The sequence below is a fragment of the Felis catus genome, chromosome C1 (genome assembly GCF_018350175.1).
Source record: "Felis catus isolate Fca126 chromosome C1, F.catus_Fca126_mat1.0, whole genome shotgun sequence".
NCBI classification, from domain to species: domain Eukaryota; kingdom Metazoa; phylum Chordata; class Mammalia; order Carnivora; family Felidae; genus Felis; species Felis catus.
The window spans coordinates 155,265,406-155,284,419 of NC_058375.1; the positions used below are offsets into that span (position 1 = coordinate 155,265,406).

Genomic DNA, 19,014 nt, shown 5'->3' on the forward strand with positions numbered 1-19,014 from the left:
TGATTTTCATGGCCTGTACCTCCATCAATAATTAGAAACCAGATAGGCCTGTCTTTTTCTGAAGAGAAATGGAAGGAAATAAGAATGCTCCCTCAGAGAGCATATGGTGTACATACATCTCAACTAAAAATACAGTATATGGGAGAGAAGAGAAGACTGACTCAGATACAAAGTCTTTGGCTTCAAAGATCAATTGGTTTGGGACCATGGCAAAAGTAAAATTATCTTACACAGACATTCACAAAGACATCCAGAGTTATTCATGATTTATGAAGTCATAAATGGGGACCCTTTGGCCATGAAATAGCACTTCTGCCTGCTTCATACAGATTCTCAGAAACTAGCACTTGTTGTTTGCCATAAGGCATTACTTAAGCCAGAATGTGACCAGCACTGCACATTTGAGAAATCAGTCTGGCATCTATTTGCCAAATAGGATCCTATATCTTCTTGAAGCCTACAGATCCTTTCTTAAGTGCCCTTTTGTCTTCTGTGTCTAGTCCTACCATTTTAGCTTCTTGGCATTCTTATTCTTAAGACTTCTTTCTGTTGGTTGATTTAAAGCATGATGATGATAATAATAACAATAGGTTTAATTTGTTAATGACTTATGATAAGCCAGGCTAATAAGTAGAAAGTGTTTATTCCTCTTAACAATATGATAAATGAAGTGTTATCATTATATTATAAATAATACATTATTTTTCTTATTTTGCAAGTGAGGTATTATTATTTTGTAAATGAGAAAATTAAAGACATATTTGTTCAAGGTCATATAACCAGTAAAAGGCAGAATGAGAATTCAATTCCAGGACTTTGGGACTCCAAAGGCCCAGACACTTCACTATTATGCCAAAACAAACCATCCACAGTTTTTCTAAAAATATGTGGGGAATGTACTCACAAGGCAGCTGCAATATAATTATAAAATAGGTAATTATCAAATTTCAAAGTGTTGCTTCAAAGAGACATTCTGGCAGGAAAAAAAAAACAACACCATCAATTCCCAAGATGGTGACCCCCCTTTGGAAATAGTATTGTTATAGACCTCTGCACTTCTGCAAAATTATTTTAAAGTAGTATCACCAGAAACTTGACTCTGTACAATGATTCATATTGTGAATTCTGGATATGGATAATTATGCAGCTACACACCCATCTGAGTTAAAAAAAAAAAAAAAAGAAGTGACAATCATGACATCCAAGGGGAAGAACTATGGGTACATAATACACATTTAGAGACTCACCAAATTTCCTACAGTGAGTACGTTTTTGAATTCATCAGTCATGGGGTGATGCTCCATAGCCATAAACAATGTGTTTAAAACTATGCAAATGGTAATAGCAAGATCTACAAAAGGATCCATTACAATAAAATACACAAGCTTTTTGAATTTTATCCAATATGGAGAACAATTCCAGATCAAGAATGTGTGTGCAAATCTGTACCACCAAGGTGGACATTTCTGTCTGGATTCTTCAAGTTCTGGGGGGAAAACCAAGAGAGAGCATGAAGTCAATCATTTGTTTATTTTATTCCTAACCAGGTACAAATCAGCAGTAGACTTTAACACTGAAACAAGTCTTCTGTTTAGACTTTGCAAATTTAACAGTACTGCTTCTATGAAAGCATAATATATTACATAAAAATCTTCTATCATGATGTTCATTTACTAGACCAAGTGTAATTTAGGGGAAGGCAGTGAAATTAATGACTCAAAGCAGATAGAGGCAACTCCTAGAGAAACATACACCTAACATGTGATGGTAAACCTATGTTTTCTTTTTTTACTTTTTCCTTGCATATACAGAGAAAGCACATGGGAGTGGGGGTGGGGGAGAGAGGCAGAAGGAGAGGGAGAGAGAATTTCACCCAGGCTCCACACACAGTGTGGAGCCCCACATGGGGCTTGATCCCACGACCTGGTGATTATGAGCTAAGCAGAAATCAAAAGTTGGACACTCAACTGACTGAGCCACCCAGGTACCCCAAGAATCCATGTTTTCTTAATGGAGAAATATATATTTTCCATCAATATATATATTTTCACAGGTGAAATCAATCTCAGAACCAAGAGACTAGAAATAATTTATGGAGTGGCTCATTCAATAGATACATCATACCATAATCTCTTTTATTTCTCACCATTAAGTTTAGGAAGTGGGTGGAAGCTTTGTCTGAGGCCATCATGGTATGAAAGCACAAGGTGGGACCTGGGGCATATTGTAGGGGGAGAGGGTGGAAACCAGCACATTGTAAAAGTTGCCACCCTGACTCGCTTCTCAAGGTCTAACCACTATATGTTCTCTAAATTGCTTTCTCTAATGCCTTTTCTTCATAATCTTAACAGATGTTATGTCACAGATTACCATTTTATAATTTTGCTGAATGTGCTCAGAGGCAGCCATTATAGACATCTGGAAGTATATATTATTTTCTTGCATATTAGATGGTAAACCCAGAGACTAAGTTTGTAAGATTATATACTATATATATATATTATATATATAGGATTATATATATAATATATGTATATAATATATAACCCACACAGCCCTGGTTAACCTAGCTTTCTTCATTTATTATCATTAATTATCTTTGAAAAGTCTTATCATCCAATATCTTTAATCACACACAAAAATCTTTATCAAGTTTTTTGAGCACATAAAGACCATTCCATTAGTATCCATTGGTTATCTTTACCATTGTTTATAATCATTTTTTATTCTTTGAATTCTTCCTAAGAACTTCATATACCTATTTAAGGCTAACCAGGGTTTATCTAAATTTTGTTTAAAAATCTGTATGGGTAAGACAGCATTATTACATACCTTCTACAGTGTTTGTTAATATGCTTACTCTACTCATTGCTCTTTGTCTTAGATGGGGATCATTCAACATATCTTCAGAAAGGAGATAAGAACTGGAACGTCTTTTCTTGTGTATTTGATTGGTTGTACCCTGAAAGAATAAAAAAAGATGATTAATTAAAGTTCTAAGAATATAATTCTAATAAATTATAGGTGCAGAATAAAATTTTGCTTAGGTAGCTGTAGTGAGTAAATAAAAGTAGAAATTAGGCTGCTGGGTTGTAATCATAGTTCTCCTACTTACTGGGTATGTGTCACTGGAGAGTTACTTAACTCCCATCTCAGTTCTATCATTGGTAAAATGGAGATGATCATAGTATTTGCCTCATATTCTCGCTTTGAGGATTAAAAGAATTAATGCTTAGGAAGTAAAAAATAAAACAAGCTGCTTTTCTTGTTGTAATCACTTTCATCACCTATCTTTCTGGGTGTCGAATTTATTCAGATAGTTTTACCATGTAAGTGTCCTACATGAAACCAGCTAAACGTGTATTGCAGTGATGTGTGGTAAAGGGATAGAACCTCGGTATTCTCTGATAAATTTCTATAATTATTCTTTGTTGAGGTAACAGAATTACATGGAGACTGTAATGGATGTTTCTTATTACCAAGGAAGATCTCATGAATTGCTCTGAGTGGATGAGGATAAATGACTCAGCGTGAAAAGGACGACGGAGACTGGTGGGCACTGTAGCAAAATGGAGAATGTAAGCTCCATCTGAAAGAGGTGACCACTGTTCAGCTCTAAAGGATTGTTGCCATGCAGGAATATGAGCTCAGTCTTACCAGGTGCACTCATTTTTGTGTGAAAATGTCTTGCTTTTAAATCTTGGCAACTAATTCAAAGTTTAAACACTATGCTGGTTCAGTGCAGGCCAACAACACACACACACACATACACATATACACACAAACAACTATACAATTCTACATGTATCACCTATCTATCTGTTTAGGTGTGGTATATGTGGTATTTACGTATGTATAGATACACACACACCACTTCACAAACATGTAAATATAGCTCTAGAGTTTTAAAGTTGTATAGTTGTTTAGATATACTTATATGTGTGTGTATATCAAAATATGGACACATGGGCATAAATGTATGCATGTGTGTCTATCTGTATGTGTATGTGCGCAGACATCCACACACACATATCTGTAGCTGGCTTTTTATGGAGATCTTTCTATTTGATACAGTCTCTAATCTACTGACTTTCAAGAAATGGCAATTTTTCTACAAGTCAAACAAGAATAACACATTCTTTTTCATGTAGACACGTTTTAGTTGTCAAGGTTATATTATCTGTCATGCAATTTTTTTCATCTAAACTGTATGTTTTGCCACACTATCATGTTTATTGCATTTCTGTTGAATCTTAGAGTATACTCTAGATTTTTCTACGGTAAAAGTAAAGTCTTAAGTGAAAATGTTTCATTTAAAAATATGAAATAATATCCAAATCTGATATAAATTATATGTTTCACAGATAGTACATCACTGAAAAGCAAAACACAGCAAAGATCTGATTCCATAGAATTTAGCATGCTCATTTGACAAGGAAAAATATCTTGGCCAAAGGCCCAAAGCTGGATCATGCAAGCACAGAGGTCACTTGTTACCTAAAAAGCACATGCAGTCATTCCAAATGAAATATGTATGTGGCCATGACTTTGATGGAACTTTATTCTCACTAAAAATATATTGTCTGAAAATGTGAATATATGAATACCTAGCATGAGTTCAAAGCTTGTTAGGTCAGTCAGAGCCACTACTGATCTTTAGTAATGCAATGTAACAGTGACTGGCCTAAAGAGGTAACCTAGAAACTCCAGAAACCAGAAAGATCTCACTTTCCAGCCTAATTAGACACTTTCTCTACTGACTTAATTACTCCTAAACCCTTGAAATTGTTGCCTTGGAATCGTTGTTTTGTTTTTGCTTTTATGTGTGTATGTTTGTATTAGTGTATATAGTTTGGCTATTATATTTTTATTGGTAGACTCCAGACCACAGAGTTTTTGTTTTTGTTTTTATCTTATTTGAATGAAAAAAGTTTCATTTATGTATGGGGAAAAGCATAGCTATTGTAAATTATTTCTAAGTTTCAGGGCACCTGGGTGGCTCAGTTGGTTAAATGCCCAACTTCAGCACAGGTCATGATCTCACAGTTTGTGGGTTTGAGCCCCACGGTGGGCTCTGTGCTGACAGCTCAGAGTCTGGAGCCTGCTTCAGATTCTTTGTCTCCTTCTCTCTGCCCCTCCCCTGCTCACACTCTCTCTCTGTCTCTCAAAAATAAACAAACATTAAAAACATTAAATTATTTCCAAGTTTAAAAGCCTAGCACACATTGGAGAGAGAGCAAAAATGTGGTGGGTTAAGAGTGCAAGCTCTGAAACAGAGAGCCTGTTTGAACTTCAGGACTACTGTTTACTAGCTGAGTGAACTTGGGGAAATGGTTTTGCTTCTCCATGCCTCAGTTTCCTCCTATGTAAGAGAGGGATGATAATATATCACCTTAAAGGGCTATTATAAATCCTAAACACATGTTTGCTATTATTATTACTATTATTAAAACTCGATTCTTTGTACAAGGTATATATTAAACAGTATCTTCAGAAAGATAGCAGTAGGTGGAAAGAATCCAAATTTCCTCAGAAAAATGGGACCTATTATCAACTAATAAAGATCAGCATAACCAATGCATTTTCTGTGCTGAGATTTATGTATATATATCTATGTCTTTTATACATTGTTTTCTAAAGGGATGGCTTATAATATGGAAGTAAATATAAGTTCCTTTTTTAAAAAATGCAGTTTTAAATATCTTTGAATTAGACATCTACAGCATATCCCACGAGGATTACATTAATGAGGTGAAGGTGTGTTTCGGTCGTAGCGGTATTGCAAAATGCAGAGCCATTCACAGGACCCAAGAAGGCCCCTCTAGCAGATGGACTGATGCAAGAACAAGGGCCGAGCCAGGCCTGAGCTATTTAAAACATCCTTACGCTGTCATCAGAAGTTGCCTTATCTATTATCACCTCTGGCAGAAGCTGTCCATTGGGGAGCATGAGGGCTGAGGGTCCATCAACCAGGGAGACCACACCATTGCAGTCCACGGCACTGTGCATCTTCCCATTCACTGGCAGCACTGGGGGGGACCTACTGGCTTGGCTGATGTTACTGCTGCGCCGCTCCCGAGGTCTGTGGGGCACAAACAGTGAGCCCCTCCTGCTCTCACCATCCCCGAAAATGCTATGCTCGTCGTCGGCAAACTCAGTCTCAGATCCAATGTCTTTCCCTCGGCCTTTGAAACTAAAAAGACTCGTTCTGCTGCTGCGCCTTGCAGAAAACAAGGAGCCTCGGATGCTGAGTGGTGACTGCAGGAAAAAAAAAAAACAAAAAAGATGACATGTAGCCATGTATCTGCTGAAGCATCTAAGAATAGAAGTGCACATTACTGCCTCTGAGACCTCTGAGCTGAGTCCAGGTGGCTCTGCGCTGGTTGAAAAGAAACATATTAAAAAATAAAGCAATTCAGCAGGAAGACAAATTCTCCCAAATAAGGGATGAAAAGACTGGAGAATTCATCCTTTCTGGAGTAGGTACATTATTTATTACTGTATAGGTCTCTCCTACTTTGGCCTACAGTGACCTCGCCATGCTTTCTACCCCATTGATTTTGCTACAAAGAACGTACCACTTATAAAAAGCATTTGGTATCCATACCTGTTATTTAGCTTTCAATATATCAGTCCCTAAGTTCCATAAGTAATTGAAACTCTCTTGAGGCCGAAGGGCACACTGTGTGCTTCTTTGCATTCCAATGCTTGCAACTCCACTTTACATGTTGGAAGCTCAGTCAAGGTATGTTAAGAAAGACCTTTCAATGTCAGTGAGTTTACAAATCATATAATACTAGAATTTGAAAAAGAGATTGCCCAACACCAAAGAAGAGGAAAAGTCGCATTTATTGAATTCACGGCCAGGATAAACCGTGTCCATAAACAAAACTGAATGTTTATTCTTTGGAAGTATCTAATTCAATAAGTGCTAGTGCTTCCTATGTAAAGGACAAAGTGGCAGGCACTCTGAATAATGGAAAGCGAGGATGACAAAGCCTTTGCCTTAAATCCAGCTTGTTTTGCTCTTGTCATATGTCTTTTTATTGATACCACGTGCTTTCAAGTTCTGTCTCCCCAGCTAAATTATAAAATCTTTGAAGGTAGGGACTCTGATTTCTATGTGTATCTGGAAGCATCTTACAGACTCAAGTAGTGGAAGGTAGAAATTTTATTGTTTTAATTATTTTTTTCTTAATGTTTAAGTTCAAGTTAGATAACATACAGTGTAGTCTTGGCTTCAGGAGTAGAACACCATGATTCATCTCTTACATATGATGCTCAATGTTTACCCCGAAAAGCACCCTCCTTAATGCCCATCACCCATTTAAACCATCCCCCCACCCACCTCCTCGCCGGCAACCCTCCATTTGTTCTCTGTATTCAAGAGTTTCTTACAGTTTGTCTCAGTTTTAAATGAAGTCATAAATGCAAAGGATAGTAATTGTTAAGTAAGGCACCAAAGAGCAAATGGGAGAAGTGGTGAGGGCAGAGGCAAATTTGTGGGATAAGTGGCATCTGAGCTTATGAAAGAAGAATGGGTGCTGCCACACCAGGAGGGAAACAAAGAAGAAAATCACCCCACTTAGAGAACACCACACGTACTAAGTAACAGAGGTACAGGGCATGTATGTATGAGTGAATAATCACGATGGACTGAGGGTACATGAAGGTAGAGAAAGGTAGGAAATGAGGCTGAAGCCAGTCCACAACATGGATAAGATGTAGGTCTTGTTCTATAGTCAGTAGTTATTCAATACAGAGTGTTTGTTTTGTTTTGTTTTCTTTGTTTTTCAAGTTGAGCCAAGGGACAGCTTTGTTTTGTAAAAGGAATTTGGGAGTGTTGTATGAGAGAAAACAGGCTAGTATTTAGGAGAAGGGGAGCAATTGTTCATCTTAGAGTTTTGTAGGCAGGGAACCCTGAGATATGGAGGTTTCAGTGGAAAGAGAAAAAAGAAAAAAGGAAAGAGATATTTTACACAAGCAGAAATAACAGACTGAGCGATTAGTTATCAGTAGTTGATGTAGTTGGGGGTAGAGGTTGTCAAGTGTCTCCAAACTTTCCAGCTCATGCACTGATATTCTGGTGGTACCATTAGTTATGGTGGTAAAGAAAAGTAGAGAACCTAGTCTGGGATTAGTTTTTAGCCAATGAGGCATTACCAAATACAGACTAGATAAAAATGTAAAAGTTAATATGTTGTGTAAATAATTTCTTCATTTATGATAGTTCTCATGAATATTCTGTTCTGAAAATGTTTATCGGAGAAGATATGACAATGTTGAAACTATAGGCTCCTTCAAAAATGGTCCAAGTTAAATGGAAAACTATGCACATCTGTGTTCTTTCCATAAATGTCCAACAATCAATAAGTTTTTACCTAAAAATATACCAGTGAAGTCACTCACTCTCCTCTCCTGAGATCCTGTTACTTCAAGGTAACACATTTTGCTCTATAATCCTAGCCCTGGCAATAAGCATTTGACAATTGCAGTGGTACCTGATTAGGGGTAGACAGTCTCTTTTCACGTGCTCGCCTATGACCTTCAACCCCAAGGTGGAAACTTTTTCTCCTGATACTCTCCTCAGACTCCGATTTGGACAATTTCTCATTGTCTCCCTTTTCTTCCCCACTGGCGAGCTTCTTTTGGTTCTTTTTCCTTCTTCTGTTTCTTCTTTCTTTAGCACTTTTAGAGCTCAGTTTGGATGTTTCAGAAGAACTCTCAGAGAAGCCCATAATTCTGCTTCTCCCAATACTTGTGTACTCAGCTGCTGCCATTGCGATTGCCTGTTGGACCAAGAGGTCACACATGTGGTAAGTCATTTCCAAAGTCTGGGAAACTCTATTATGGGGTAGGCACCTCTCTACCATGAATTTAATTACACTGTCCATGTAATCATGTCCCTTGTGCATGAAGTCATGCCTTTTTTTTATTTTTTATTTTTGTATTGTAACTAGAGAGCTTACAAAGCACATATTTGTTGCTTCTCTTGCATTGTGATAAGGCCCCATTTTACTTTGGCATTAAACTAATATATACTATTCCTATATTTATGGTAAAACAATTTAAAATGGTATTTATAAAAGTTTTACTAGGTAATTCTGTAACATAAAACTCACATAAACCACATAATAAGAAAATTCGTACATCTTTTTCAGGTAATTAACTCAATATTATCAAAAGAGTTAGGCACTTAGTTTAATGAAAACTGAATTGCCTGAAAACAAAAATGAATTATTATAAAATGAATGTCAAGAAAATGAGAGACTTCTAAGGGTTTCCTAGAAAATCCTGGATGACATACTGTTAATCTTTTATCAAAAAATTAAGTTTTTATTATTAAAACATTCCTTGTAAAAATTTGGAAAATAAGGACATTGTGAATAAAAAAAAAATCACTCAATCCTAAAACCCAGAAATAATTGGTATATTTCTTCATATATATATATATATATATATATATATATATAGTTTTTAAATTGTTTGTATATTATGCCCAATTTTGTATCCTACTACTTAACGCATTACATTAAAACATTTCACTGTCATTATAATATTCTTAAAGCACATCATTTCATGGCTGAATAATACTCCAAGGCACAAAAATATCATAATTCTCCTTATCATTATCTAATTAAAAAATATATATGCTTTTTGATGTTTAATATTATCAAAATACTGCACTGAACATCTTCCTCTATCAAAGTTTTCTACTTTACATATTACTACCTTTCCCCTAATAAGTTAGACATTTTGAAGATATTTAGGTTGAAATATCAAACAAATTTTATTTATTTTTATTTTTTTTTTGAAAGTTTATTTATTTATTTTGAGAGTAAAAGTAGGGGAGAGGCAGAGAGAAAATCCCAAGCAGGCTCTGCACTGTCAGTGCAAAGCCCAATGCAGACTTGAACTCACAAACCATGAGATCATGACCTGAGCCGGTCAGATGCTTAACTGACTGAGCCACCCAGGTGCCCCCAAACAAATTTTAAACTCCTGCATAATATTGAAATTTTTGGTTCTCTTGGTACAAACCTTCTGAAACTTTTCCACTGAAGTACCTCTTGGAGAGAGGAGTAAGGAAGAATACTCAATAATTTGTACCTTAGCCTAAAGTGCCTACAACCGTAAGTATAAATTTTCTTAACATCTCATGTTTTTTATCTTAAAACTTCTTGCCACATTAACAAAAATTGATGCACATTTTTCTTTCTACTCCATAGAGTATCTGTTATCTTTAACACTTAAATAATTTTCCCTAAGCTTTTGTATGCAATTGCTACTCTGGGGAAACATATCATATATGTTTTGGGACTTTGCATAATGCTATACATACTGAGGAATTATGGATAACAGGTTTAGGAGGAATGGCTTAGAATATTCTCTGTGCTGGAGTGAGCTGATTATGGGGAAAGGTAGAATGAGACAAATACCAATTCTAACTCAATCCAGAATTGGCTCTTTGACCACCCCAGAATGAAAATTCAGCTTATGTTAAAAAATCCAGTAAGGAAAATCTCATGGGGAAGGCCACAGAGCCTCTGCTATGAGCCTCTGCTATTCCCCTTTGGATTTCTACTTCTAGGGAGAATTTTACACCAAACAATAATACCTCAGCTTCTTCTTGCTCTTTTTTAAGACGATCTAACATCTGTTGAAATTCTAACTCCTTTTGCCTCGCTTCTTCGATGTTTGCCTGGTTCTGTTCCTCATAGGCCATGGCAACCACAGCAAGGATCAAGTTTATTAGATAAAAGGATCCCAGAAAAATCACCACAACAAAGAAGATCATGTAGGTTTTCCCAGCAGCACGCAGTGTCTAGGGAAAAATGGAAATAATTATTTTAATAACACAAAGATTTTTGGTAGATTATTTCAACTTGAATGGCATATTAGGCATGGGGAAGTTGGGCAGTTCAGTATAATCTCATGTTATCAAAAATATAAAGGAATAAAATTACACCTCCATGGAAAACAATCAGTATTTAAAATACACACTTTTTCACTACAAAGGATATAGCAATCTATTAAACTTGTATTAAAATTAGGTATGATTCTTCACTATTTTTAAGAATAATAATCCTGGATTAAAACAATGTTTACTTATTTATTTTTGAGAGAGAGAGAGAGAGAGAGAGAGAGAGAGAGAAGTAGAGATAGATGGTCAGAGAGAATCCCAAGCAGACTCTACACTGTGAGCACAGAGCCCGACGTGGGGCTCCAACTCACAAACTATGAGATCATGGCCTGAGTCGAAATCAAGAGTTGGACCCTTAACTGACTAAGCCACACAGGTGCCTCAGTCTGGGATTTTTTAAATCTGCAGTCTGAAAATTACTCAAAAAGGAGCTACTCTGCTCATTTTCAAATTGGAGAAGCAGATAGTATCTGTAGTCCCTTGACTGATAAAGAAAGTATCAATGATGATGTATCATGTTCACACAAAGTAGCGAGCCTAATTGAATGATCTTAATTGCTTGTCTACTCTTATATTTACTTTTAATTAATATGTATTAAAAATTTTGAATGCAACATATAGTAAAAAAATTCAAATGGTATAAAAAGATAATTACATGAAAAATATCTCTCTCCTATCTCTGATGCCTACTCATTTCCCTTTTCTATCAGTTATCATTGTTACAATTTCTTCTCTTTGATAAATTCTTAGGTAGTGGAATTTTTGGTTAATGGGTATATTCATTTTAATTTTCATAAAAGTTCCTGTGTTGCACTTGGCTGTGGTTCCCAGCAATGTGTGAGTAAGTCTACCTCCCCATGTCACAGCCAGACAGCATCTCTCTTTGGATCTCCATCATTCTAACAGGTAAAAAATTAGCTGTCACTCTCATTTTAATTTTCATTTCTTTAATTTTGAGTAAAAGTGAGCTTCTTTTTGCATATTTAAAGTTGTTTCTAGTCCTTTTTTCCTCTGAAGTATATGTTTACATAATTTCTATATTCCTTTGTAATATTAGAAATGAAGTAAACATAAAATGGCCAAAAGAATCTGGCAATTCTAAGAAAAGTGATTCGTTTTTTATTTATAATACAGAATAATCATTTTCATCTCTTTCCTCCTGGGGTCAGGTGCTGAGAATATATAAGTGAAAAGGTACACCCACAGGCCCAAAAGATCACATTGGAGGAGGTGGCCATGTGAATTAATAATTAATGTACAAGTGATGGATACTATAAACTGAGGAATATTAAAAAGGCATGGAAGTGTAGGGGGAGAAATTGAGTTTGGACAGGAGAATTTAGAGATGTGAATTGGGTCTTCAATTCTTATATTTCCTTCCTAGAGCTGCCACAACAATGTACTATATAAACTGGGAAGCTGAAACAACAGAAATTTTAATTAAAAAAAATTTTTTTCAACGTTTTTTATTTATTTTTGGGACAGAGAGAGACAGAGCATGAACGGGGGAGGGGCAGAGAGAGAGGGAGACACAGAATCGGAAACAGGCTCCAGGCTCCGAGCCATCAGCCCAGAGCCTGACGCGGGGCTCGAACTCAGGGACCGCGAGATCATGACCTGGCTGAAGTCGGACGCTCAACAAACTGCGCCACCCAGGCGCCCCTAAAAAAATTTTTTTTAATCTTTATTCACTTTTGAGAGACTGAGAGAGAGCATGAGTGGGGGAGGGGCAGAGAGAGGGGGACACAGAATCCGAAACAGGCTCCAGGCTCTGAGCTGTCAGCACAGAGCCCAACACGGAGCTTGAACCCACGAACTGTGAGATCATGACCTGAGCCGAAGTCGGACGCTTAACCGACTGAGCAACTGAGGTGCCCCAGAAATTCTACTTTCCAACAGTTCTAGAGGATGGAAGTCCAATATCAAAGGGTTGGTTTGTTGGATTTCTCCTGAGGTCTCTCTCCTTGGCTTGTCAATGGCTGCCGTCTCACCGAGTGCTCACAGGGTCTTCTCTCTGTGTCCAGGTGGGCACATTTCTGGTGTTTCTCAGGAACTAATCTCCTTTTCTTTTAAGGACACCAGTCAGATTGGATTAGGACCCATCCCGATGCCTCATTTCAATTTAGTCACCTCTTTAAATCCCTAACTCAAAAAATAGTCAGTCTAAGGCGCTAGGAGTTAGGACTTTAACACATAAATGGGAGGGGGTACAATTTAATTCATAGCAACTGTACATGGGAGTTCAAAAAAATAAAGCATGATGAACCTACAAGATCCTGGTGTTTAGGGCATTGCAAGCAGGGCAGCACATTCAGGAAACAGTGTGTGCAGGAGAGCTACAAGAGACTGTGATAGTGTATTTCCTGCTATTTACTTAGGACCCCAAAGGATGCTATATTCAGAAAGGGTTGGGGGGACATGAACTGGAGATCAAATAAGCCAAAAAAGGATAAGATAACAATTTATAATTTTCAGACTTATCCACTCTAATACTGCTGGAAATAAAACATGTCTAATTTTAGTGATAAGCCAAAAGAGTTTTGTCCTTTCTAAATTGAAAAAAAAAATCTTACATAAAGTCTGGTAAGGAACAGTCACCAGATTTTTATGCTATTCAAAAATGCACTGAATGTTTCTCTTGGCACTCACCTGTTGGTAAAGATTTTCCCAGTAATCCTGGGTCATTAGCCGAAATAAGGCCAAGAAGGCCCAACTGAAAGTGTCAAAGCTTGTGTAGCCATAATCAGGGTTTCTACCAGCTTTCACACACTTGTACCCTTCTGGACACTGACTACATACAAAAAAAAAAAAAAAATTACAAGTTAGAATGTTTCCGGGAGGCAACCTAAGGAGTACAACAGAACAGTTAGATATTCAAGGTTCCTTTCTAGGGGGACGATATTGAATAATGATTAAGAACACATTATTTGGAATCAGGAGGAACTGGGTTTGAATCTCATTCTACTCTACTAGTTGGTGACTTTGTCAAATTACTTAAATTCTTCAAGGTGCAGTTTACTCTTTCTGTGAGAAGAGGATAAAACCTACTTCAAAAGGTTAAGATTGTTGTTAAGTTTAAAGAAGATGATATATACAAATGGTCTAGCCTAGTTCCTCTATATAGAAAGCATTTAATAAATGGCAGCTGCTATTAGTATCCTCATCAAAATCTGGAAATTCCATCTGGCACCAAGTAATAGTTCTTGCATCAGAAATATTGATATATAGGCCTCCACCAAAACTCGGTTCCTCCAAATTATTCTTGGAGTGAATTTGAATTAAAAAAATAGCCAAAATAGAGCAATTATTTAAGTTCATAAAGATTTGTAGTTTTATATTTTTCATTCTAAAATCGGTGGACTGGGCAGTCTCTACTGTTCTGCCCACTGCTCCCTTGTGGTGTATTCAATAAACTTCTAACTTCTTCAAAAAAAAATAACAATAAAATAAAATAAATTGGTAGACTTGTATGGTGATGCCATTGAACAGTGTTCTGAACTGTCTTGCAGGGCAGCAACCTTATTTGTTTATTTTTAATGTTCCCAGTGAACACAGAGCCTGGTGAACAAATATCTGGGCGGGGGAGAACAAGAACAGAGATGAACTTGGTATATAGGAAAAACTGCAAGATAGGTAGTTTGTAGAGATGGGAGATTCTTAAAATATCTTTACCCAAGTCCATGGGTTCCTTTTGTTTAGAGTGGCCAAAGTGTCCCTGCATTCAGTCATCTATGAATCATTCTTGATTGGAAAATGAGTAGAATTTGGGAAGAAAGAAAGTTGATTCTATCATTCTTTTTCCAGAAAGAAGAAAGACTTGAAAATTATCCAGCCAATTTTCCAGAAGTAATTTTACTACTTTCTTAATATATATGTGTGTGTGTATATATATATATATTTTTTTTCTACTTTCTTAAAACATATGTTATATATATATATATACACATGTATTATATATATATACACACACATATGTTATATATATATAAATACACATATGTATTAAGAAAGTAGAAAAATTATATATATACACACACATATATACACATATGTATACATACATATGTATATATATGTATATATACATATATATATAACTTGTATCTTATTTCAATTCAAGCACTACCTCCAAGTTTTGCTTTCAGAAGTATGCATTAACTATAAATGTTTTAAAGTTTCTCATAAAAAAAAACGTATTGATTATGCTTTTCCTTTTATTTTGTAGCCTTCAGACTAAAAACAAAACAAATATTACTTACCCTGAATCTGTGCTTGTACCACAAAGGAGAGCATCTTTGGATCCCTCCAAGTAATAAAAATATTCTGTTTATGAAGAAATTGAAGAATATAACATTAGAGAATGTAAGCTTTAAGAATGATACAGAAGTTAAATTAATTAGTATAGACATACTTGCACATATTCAGGCCCAGTCCTAGGCAATGTGCATTCATTTGTTTATTTATTATATTCTTGCATATTCTCTCTCAAATATTTATTGATAACTTCTTATGGGTCAGGCAATGAATAAAATAATAAAAACATGACAAACAAGATCATTATTTTTATGGATCTTTCTTTACATGTAGGTAAGCATGGAAATTGGGGATGGAGAAAGACAAGTAAATACATAAATATACAAAGTATTTTTAGATAGTGATAAATGCCCTAAAGGAAATAAGACAATGTGATAAAATGTGGTCAGGGCAGACCTTTCAAAGATATGACATTTGAACTGGGACCTAAATGCTGCAAAGAAGCCAGTCATCCAAAGACCCTGGTGAAGAGATATTTTGGCAGGGTGAAAACCAGGAGCAAAGGGCCTGAGGCAGAAATGAAGTTGGTGAATGGAAGAAACGACAAGATGGCCAGCCTGGCTACAGGCTAGTGAGTGGAGAGAACCATGTGGCGGAAGTAAGGCAGGGGTCAAATGCCTTTGTATGTTATCAAAAGAAGTTTGGATTTTAAGTATGATTAGAAGTAATAGAGGTAGCAATATGAGGTAGCAATATGAGATAATAATCAACATTTTAAAATGTCACAATGGTTGTTTTATGGACTGTAGATAATAAGAGAGCAGGTGTGGAAGCAGAGAGAGGAGTTAAGAGACTACAGGGAAAGGCGATGTGGCTAAAATTCAAAGGGCAGCTGTGGATATGGAGAGAAAGGGGTGAAAACAGAGTGGACAGGATTTGCTGATGGAGTGTGTGGTGGGAGAGAGGACACAAGAATGTGCTAGGAGTCACCATCAGGTAGATAGTTTTCAAAGCCATGGGAGCTGAGGAGTTAACCCAAAGAGAAAGTGTAGCTGGAAAAGAGAAGGGAAGAAAAGAGAAGGAAGGGAGCCCCCAACTGAGCCCCAAAGTATTCCAGAAGTGGTGGAGTCAGCAAGGCAATACTATAAATGGACACACCTGTCTTTTGAAAGTCTCTCATTTATTCACCACTTAATAATTATGTAGGACTTACTAATTTCCAGATATTGAGGATATGGCAGTGAACTGAATGCACATTTCCCCCTCATGGTATGTTTTGTGTCCATTTTCAGGCATAAGGGATGTTATAATCTCTTTCTTCATTTACTGTCAAAGCTTATTCTTTAAAAAAAATTTTTTTCACATTTATTTATTTTTGAGAGAAGAGCAAGATAGAGTGTGAGTGGGGGAGGGGTAGAGAGAGAAGGGGGGTGGTGGCATAGAATCAGGCTCCAGGCTCTGAGCTGTCAGCACAGAGCCCGACGCGGGGCTTGAACTCACGGACCGTGAGATCATGATCTGAGCCGAAGTCGGATGCTTAACTGACTGAGCCACTCAGGCACCCCTATCAAAGCTTATTCTTAAGACAGGAATCAATCCAGCCATGCACAGTAAAGGTATGAAGAATTAAAAAATATCTATTCTTTTTAATAAGGGTAGGCTTCCTATTTGGCTCCAATCAAAGGAATAAAGATGTAATTGTTAGGAGGCTTCTGGAGTGATAGTGGAAGAAAGACTTTGAAGGTAGACATACTTGGATTTGAATGTTGCTTCTACCCCTTCCTATGTAGGTGAACTATCTTACCACTTTAATGGTTAGCCACTATGCCTGCTTTGTAGAGATAGTGAATAGCATACACAGGATATTGCATGTAAAGTGTTTAATACAGTGGTCCTCACATTCTAACTACACAGCTGCTCAAAGAACAGCAGCGATCATTATTAAACTATTACACAATTCCAGTTAAGATTAATCGATTGACTCCCACATTGCTTTGTCTTATGCACAAAAAAACAATAATGCCTCTTAGTTTGAAGTGAAAATTTAGGGGAGAATGTACATGAACAACTTTTTTGAAAAAACTCTTGTGGCTTAGGTAGGGTGGGCATGGCAGAATGAGAATGGAGAAGATTAAGATGGAGTTTTTTGTACATAAGCTTCCAAGACATTTTGACTATGGAAGGATTACTTTAGAACTATCCTTTAAAGTAACGCTGGCTCACGCTTACCAATCACTGAGGAGTTTTTTTTTTTTTTTAATTTTTTTTTTTTTAACGTTTATTTATTTTTGGGACAGAGAGAGACAGAGCATGAACGGGGGAGGGGCAGAGAGAGAGGGAGACACAGAATCGGAAACAGGCTCCAGGCTCCGAGCCATCAGCCCAGAGCCCGACGCGGGGCTCGAACTCCCGGACCGCGAGATCGTGACCTGGCTGAAGTCGGACGCTTAACCGACTGCGCCACCCAGGCGCCCCTGAGGAGTTTTTATAAGAATGGGATCTAGTGGGTGGTTCAGTTGGTTAAGTGGCCTACGCTTGGTTTTGGGTCAGGTCATGATCTCAGGGTTTGTGGGTTTGAGCCCCACATCAGGCACTGAGCTGACGGCATGGAGCCTGCGTGGGATTCTCTATCTCCCTCTTTCTCTGCCCCTCCCCTGCTTGTGCTCACTGTCTCTCCTTCTCTCTCTCAGAATAAGGTTTTTTTAAAAAAAGAAAAAGAACAGGCTCTAGAGTTGCCTGTCCCAGGGCAGGGCAAACAGAATGATGAAGTCAGTACAAGAATGTCAGTACAAGAATGATGAAAGGTAAAGCAATGGCAGTAGTTCACGTTGGCCTTACAGAACACTTTAAAATAATCCCTACACAAAAACAGACATTACATTATTGGAATAATTAGCCTCAAGAGAATTTAAGGTTAACACGTAAAGGGGAAACGTAATGCAGAGAGAAATAAAAACATACGTCCACAGTAAAACTTACACATGAATATTCATAGCAGCATTATTCACAATAGCCCCAAAGTGGAAACAACAAAGACATTCATCAATTAATGAATGCTTAAACAAAATGTAGTATATATATACAAGGGAGTATTATTTAGCAATAAAAAGAAATGAATTACTGCCACAGGGATGAAACCTGAAAACATGCTAAGTGAAAGAAGCCAGACACAAAGGCCACATATTGTATGATTTCATGTATATAAAATGCTCAGAATAGGTAAATCCATAGAGACAGAAAGTAGATTAGTGATTGTCAGGGGTTTGCAGGACGAGGGAATGGACAGTGATCGCCAGTGAGTACAGGGTTTCTTCTTTTTTTAAAAAAATGTTTATTTATTTTGAGAGAGAGAGCAGGAGCAGGGGAGGGGCAGAGAGAGAGGGAGAGAGAGAATCCCAAGCAGACTCTGGGGACTGTCAGCGCAGAGCCCAATGCAGGCTTTGATTCCACAAACCATGAGATCATGACCTGAGCCGAAATCAAGAGTTGGACACTTAACCGACTGAGCCACTCAGGTATTCTGAGTACAGGGTTACTTTTGAGGGAGATAAAATTATTCTAAAATTAGTGCTGGTGTTTGCACAACTCTGTGAATATACTATGAAACACTGAACTGTATACTTTAAAAAGGGGGATTTTTATGGTATGTGAATTATCTCAATAAAGTTGTTAAATATAATGCAGTACAACAACAAAGATTGTGGATAGTAATAGATAAGCCTCAACCTCACACTAAAAGTCACATGGGGATAAAAGGAAATAGAAAATTGCAAAATTCACACACCTAAAATCTAGAATATTCAGTCAAAAGCAGATTGGTACAGAATGGTAAAACA

General features: G+C 37.0%; 1 protein-coding gene and 1 long non-coding RNA gene across 5 annotated transcripts in view; one reads left to right on the forward strand and one right to left on the reverse strand.

Moving 5' to 3' along the window:
• The window catches only part of LOC109502716, a 119,498-nt gene extending 114,429 nt beyond the window's left edge, over window positions 1-5,069 (forward strand). For 2 of the 3 annotated variants that reach the window (XR_002161520.3, XR_006583261.1), the window contains exon 6: window positions 3,444-5,069. This is a non-coding gene — a long non-coding RNA (uncharacterized LOC109502716). Of the gene's footprint in view, window positions 1-3,436 lie in introns of all 3 variants that reach the window. The other variant, XR_006583262.1, reaches the window with a different exon arrangement.
• Window positions 1-19,014, reverse strand: part of SCN9A (sodium voltage-gated channel alpha subunit 9) — a 167,090-nt gene that overhangs the window by 69,181 nt on the left and 78,895 nt on the right. Inside the window, exons 8-14 of one of the 2 annotated variants that reach the window (XM_045033892.1) lie at window positions 15,184-15,247; window positions 13,574-13,715; window positions 10,619-10,825; window positions 8,502-8,789; window positions 5,920-6,258; window positions 2,833-2,962; window positions 1,248-1,486 (exon numbers count right to left, since the gene is read on the reverse strand). In XM_045033892.1, coding sequence (XP_044889827.1) covers window positions 1,248-1,486; window positions 2,833-2,962; window positions 5,920-6,258; window positions 8,502-8,789; window positions 10,619-10,825; window positions 13,574-13,715; window positions 15,184-15,247 — 1,409 coding nt within the window. Of the gene's footprint in view, window positions 1-1,247; window positions 1,487-2,832; window positions 2,963-5,886; window positions 6,259-8,501; window positions 8,790-10,618; window positions 10,826-13,573; window positions 13,716-15,183; window positions 15,248-19,014 lie in introns of both variants that reach the window. The other variant, XM_019838208.3, reaches the window with a different exon arrangement.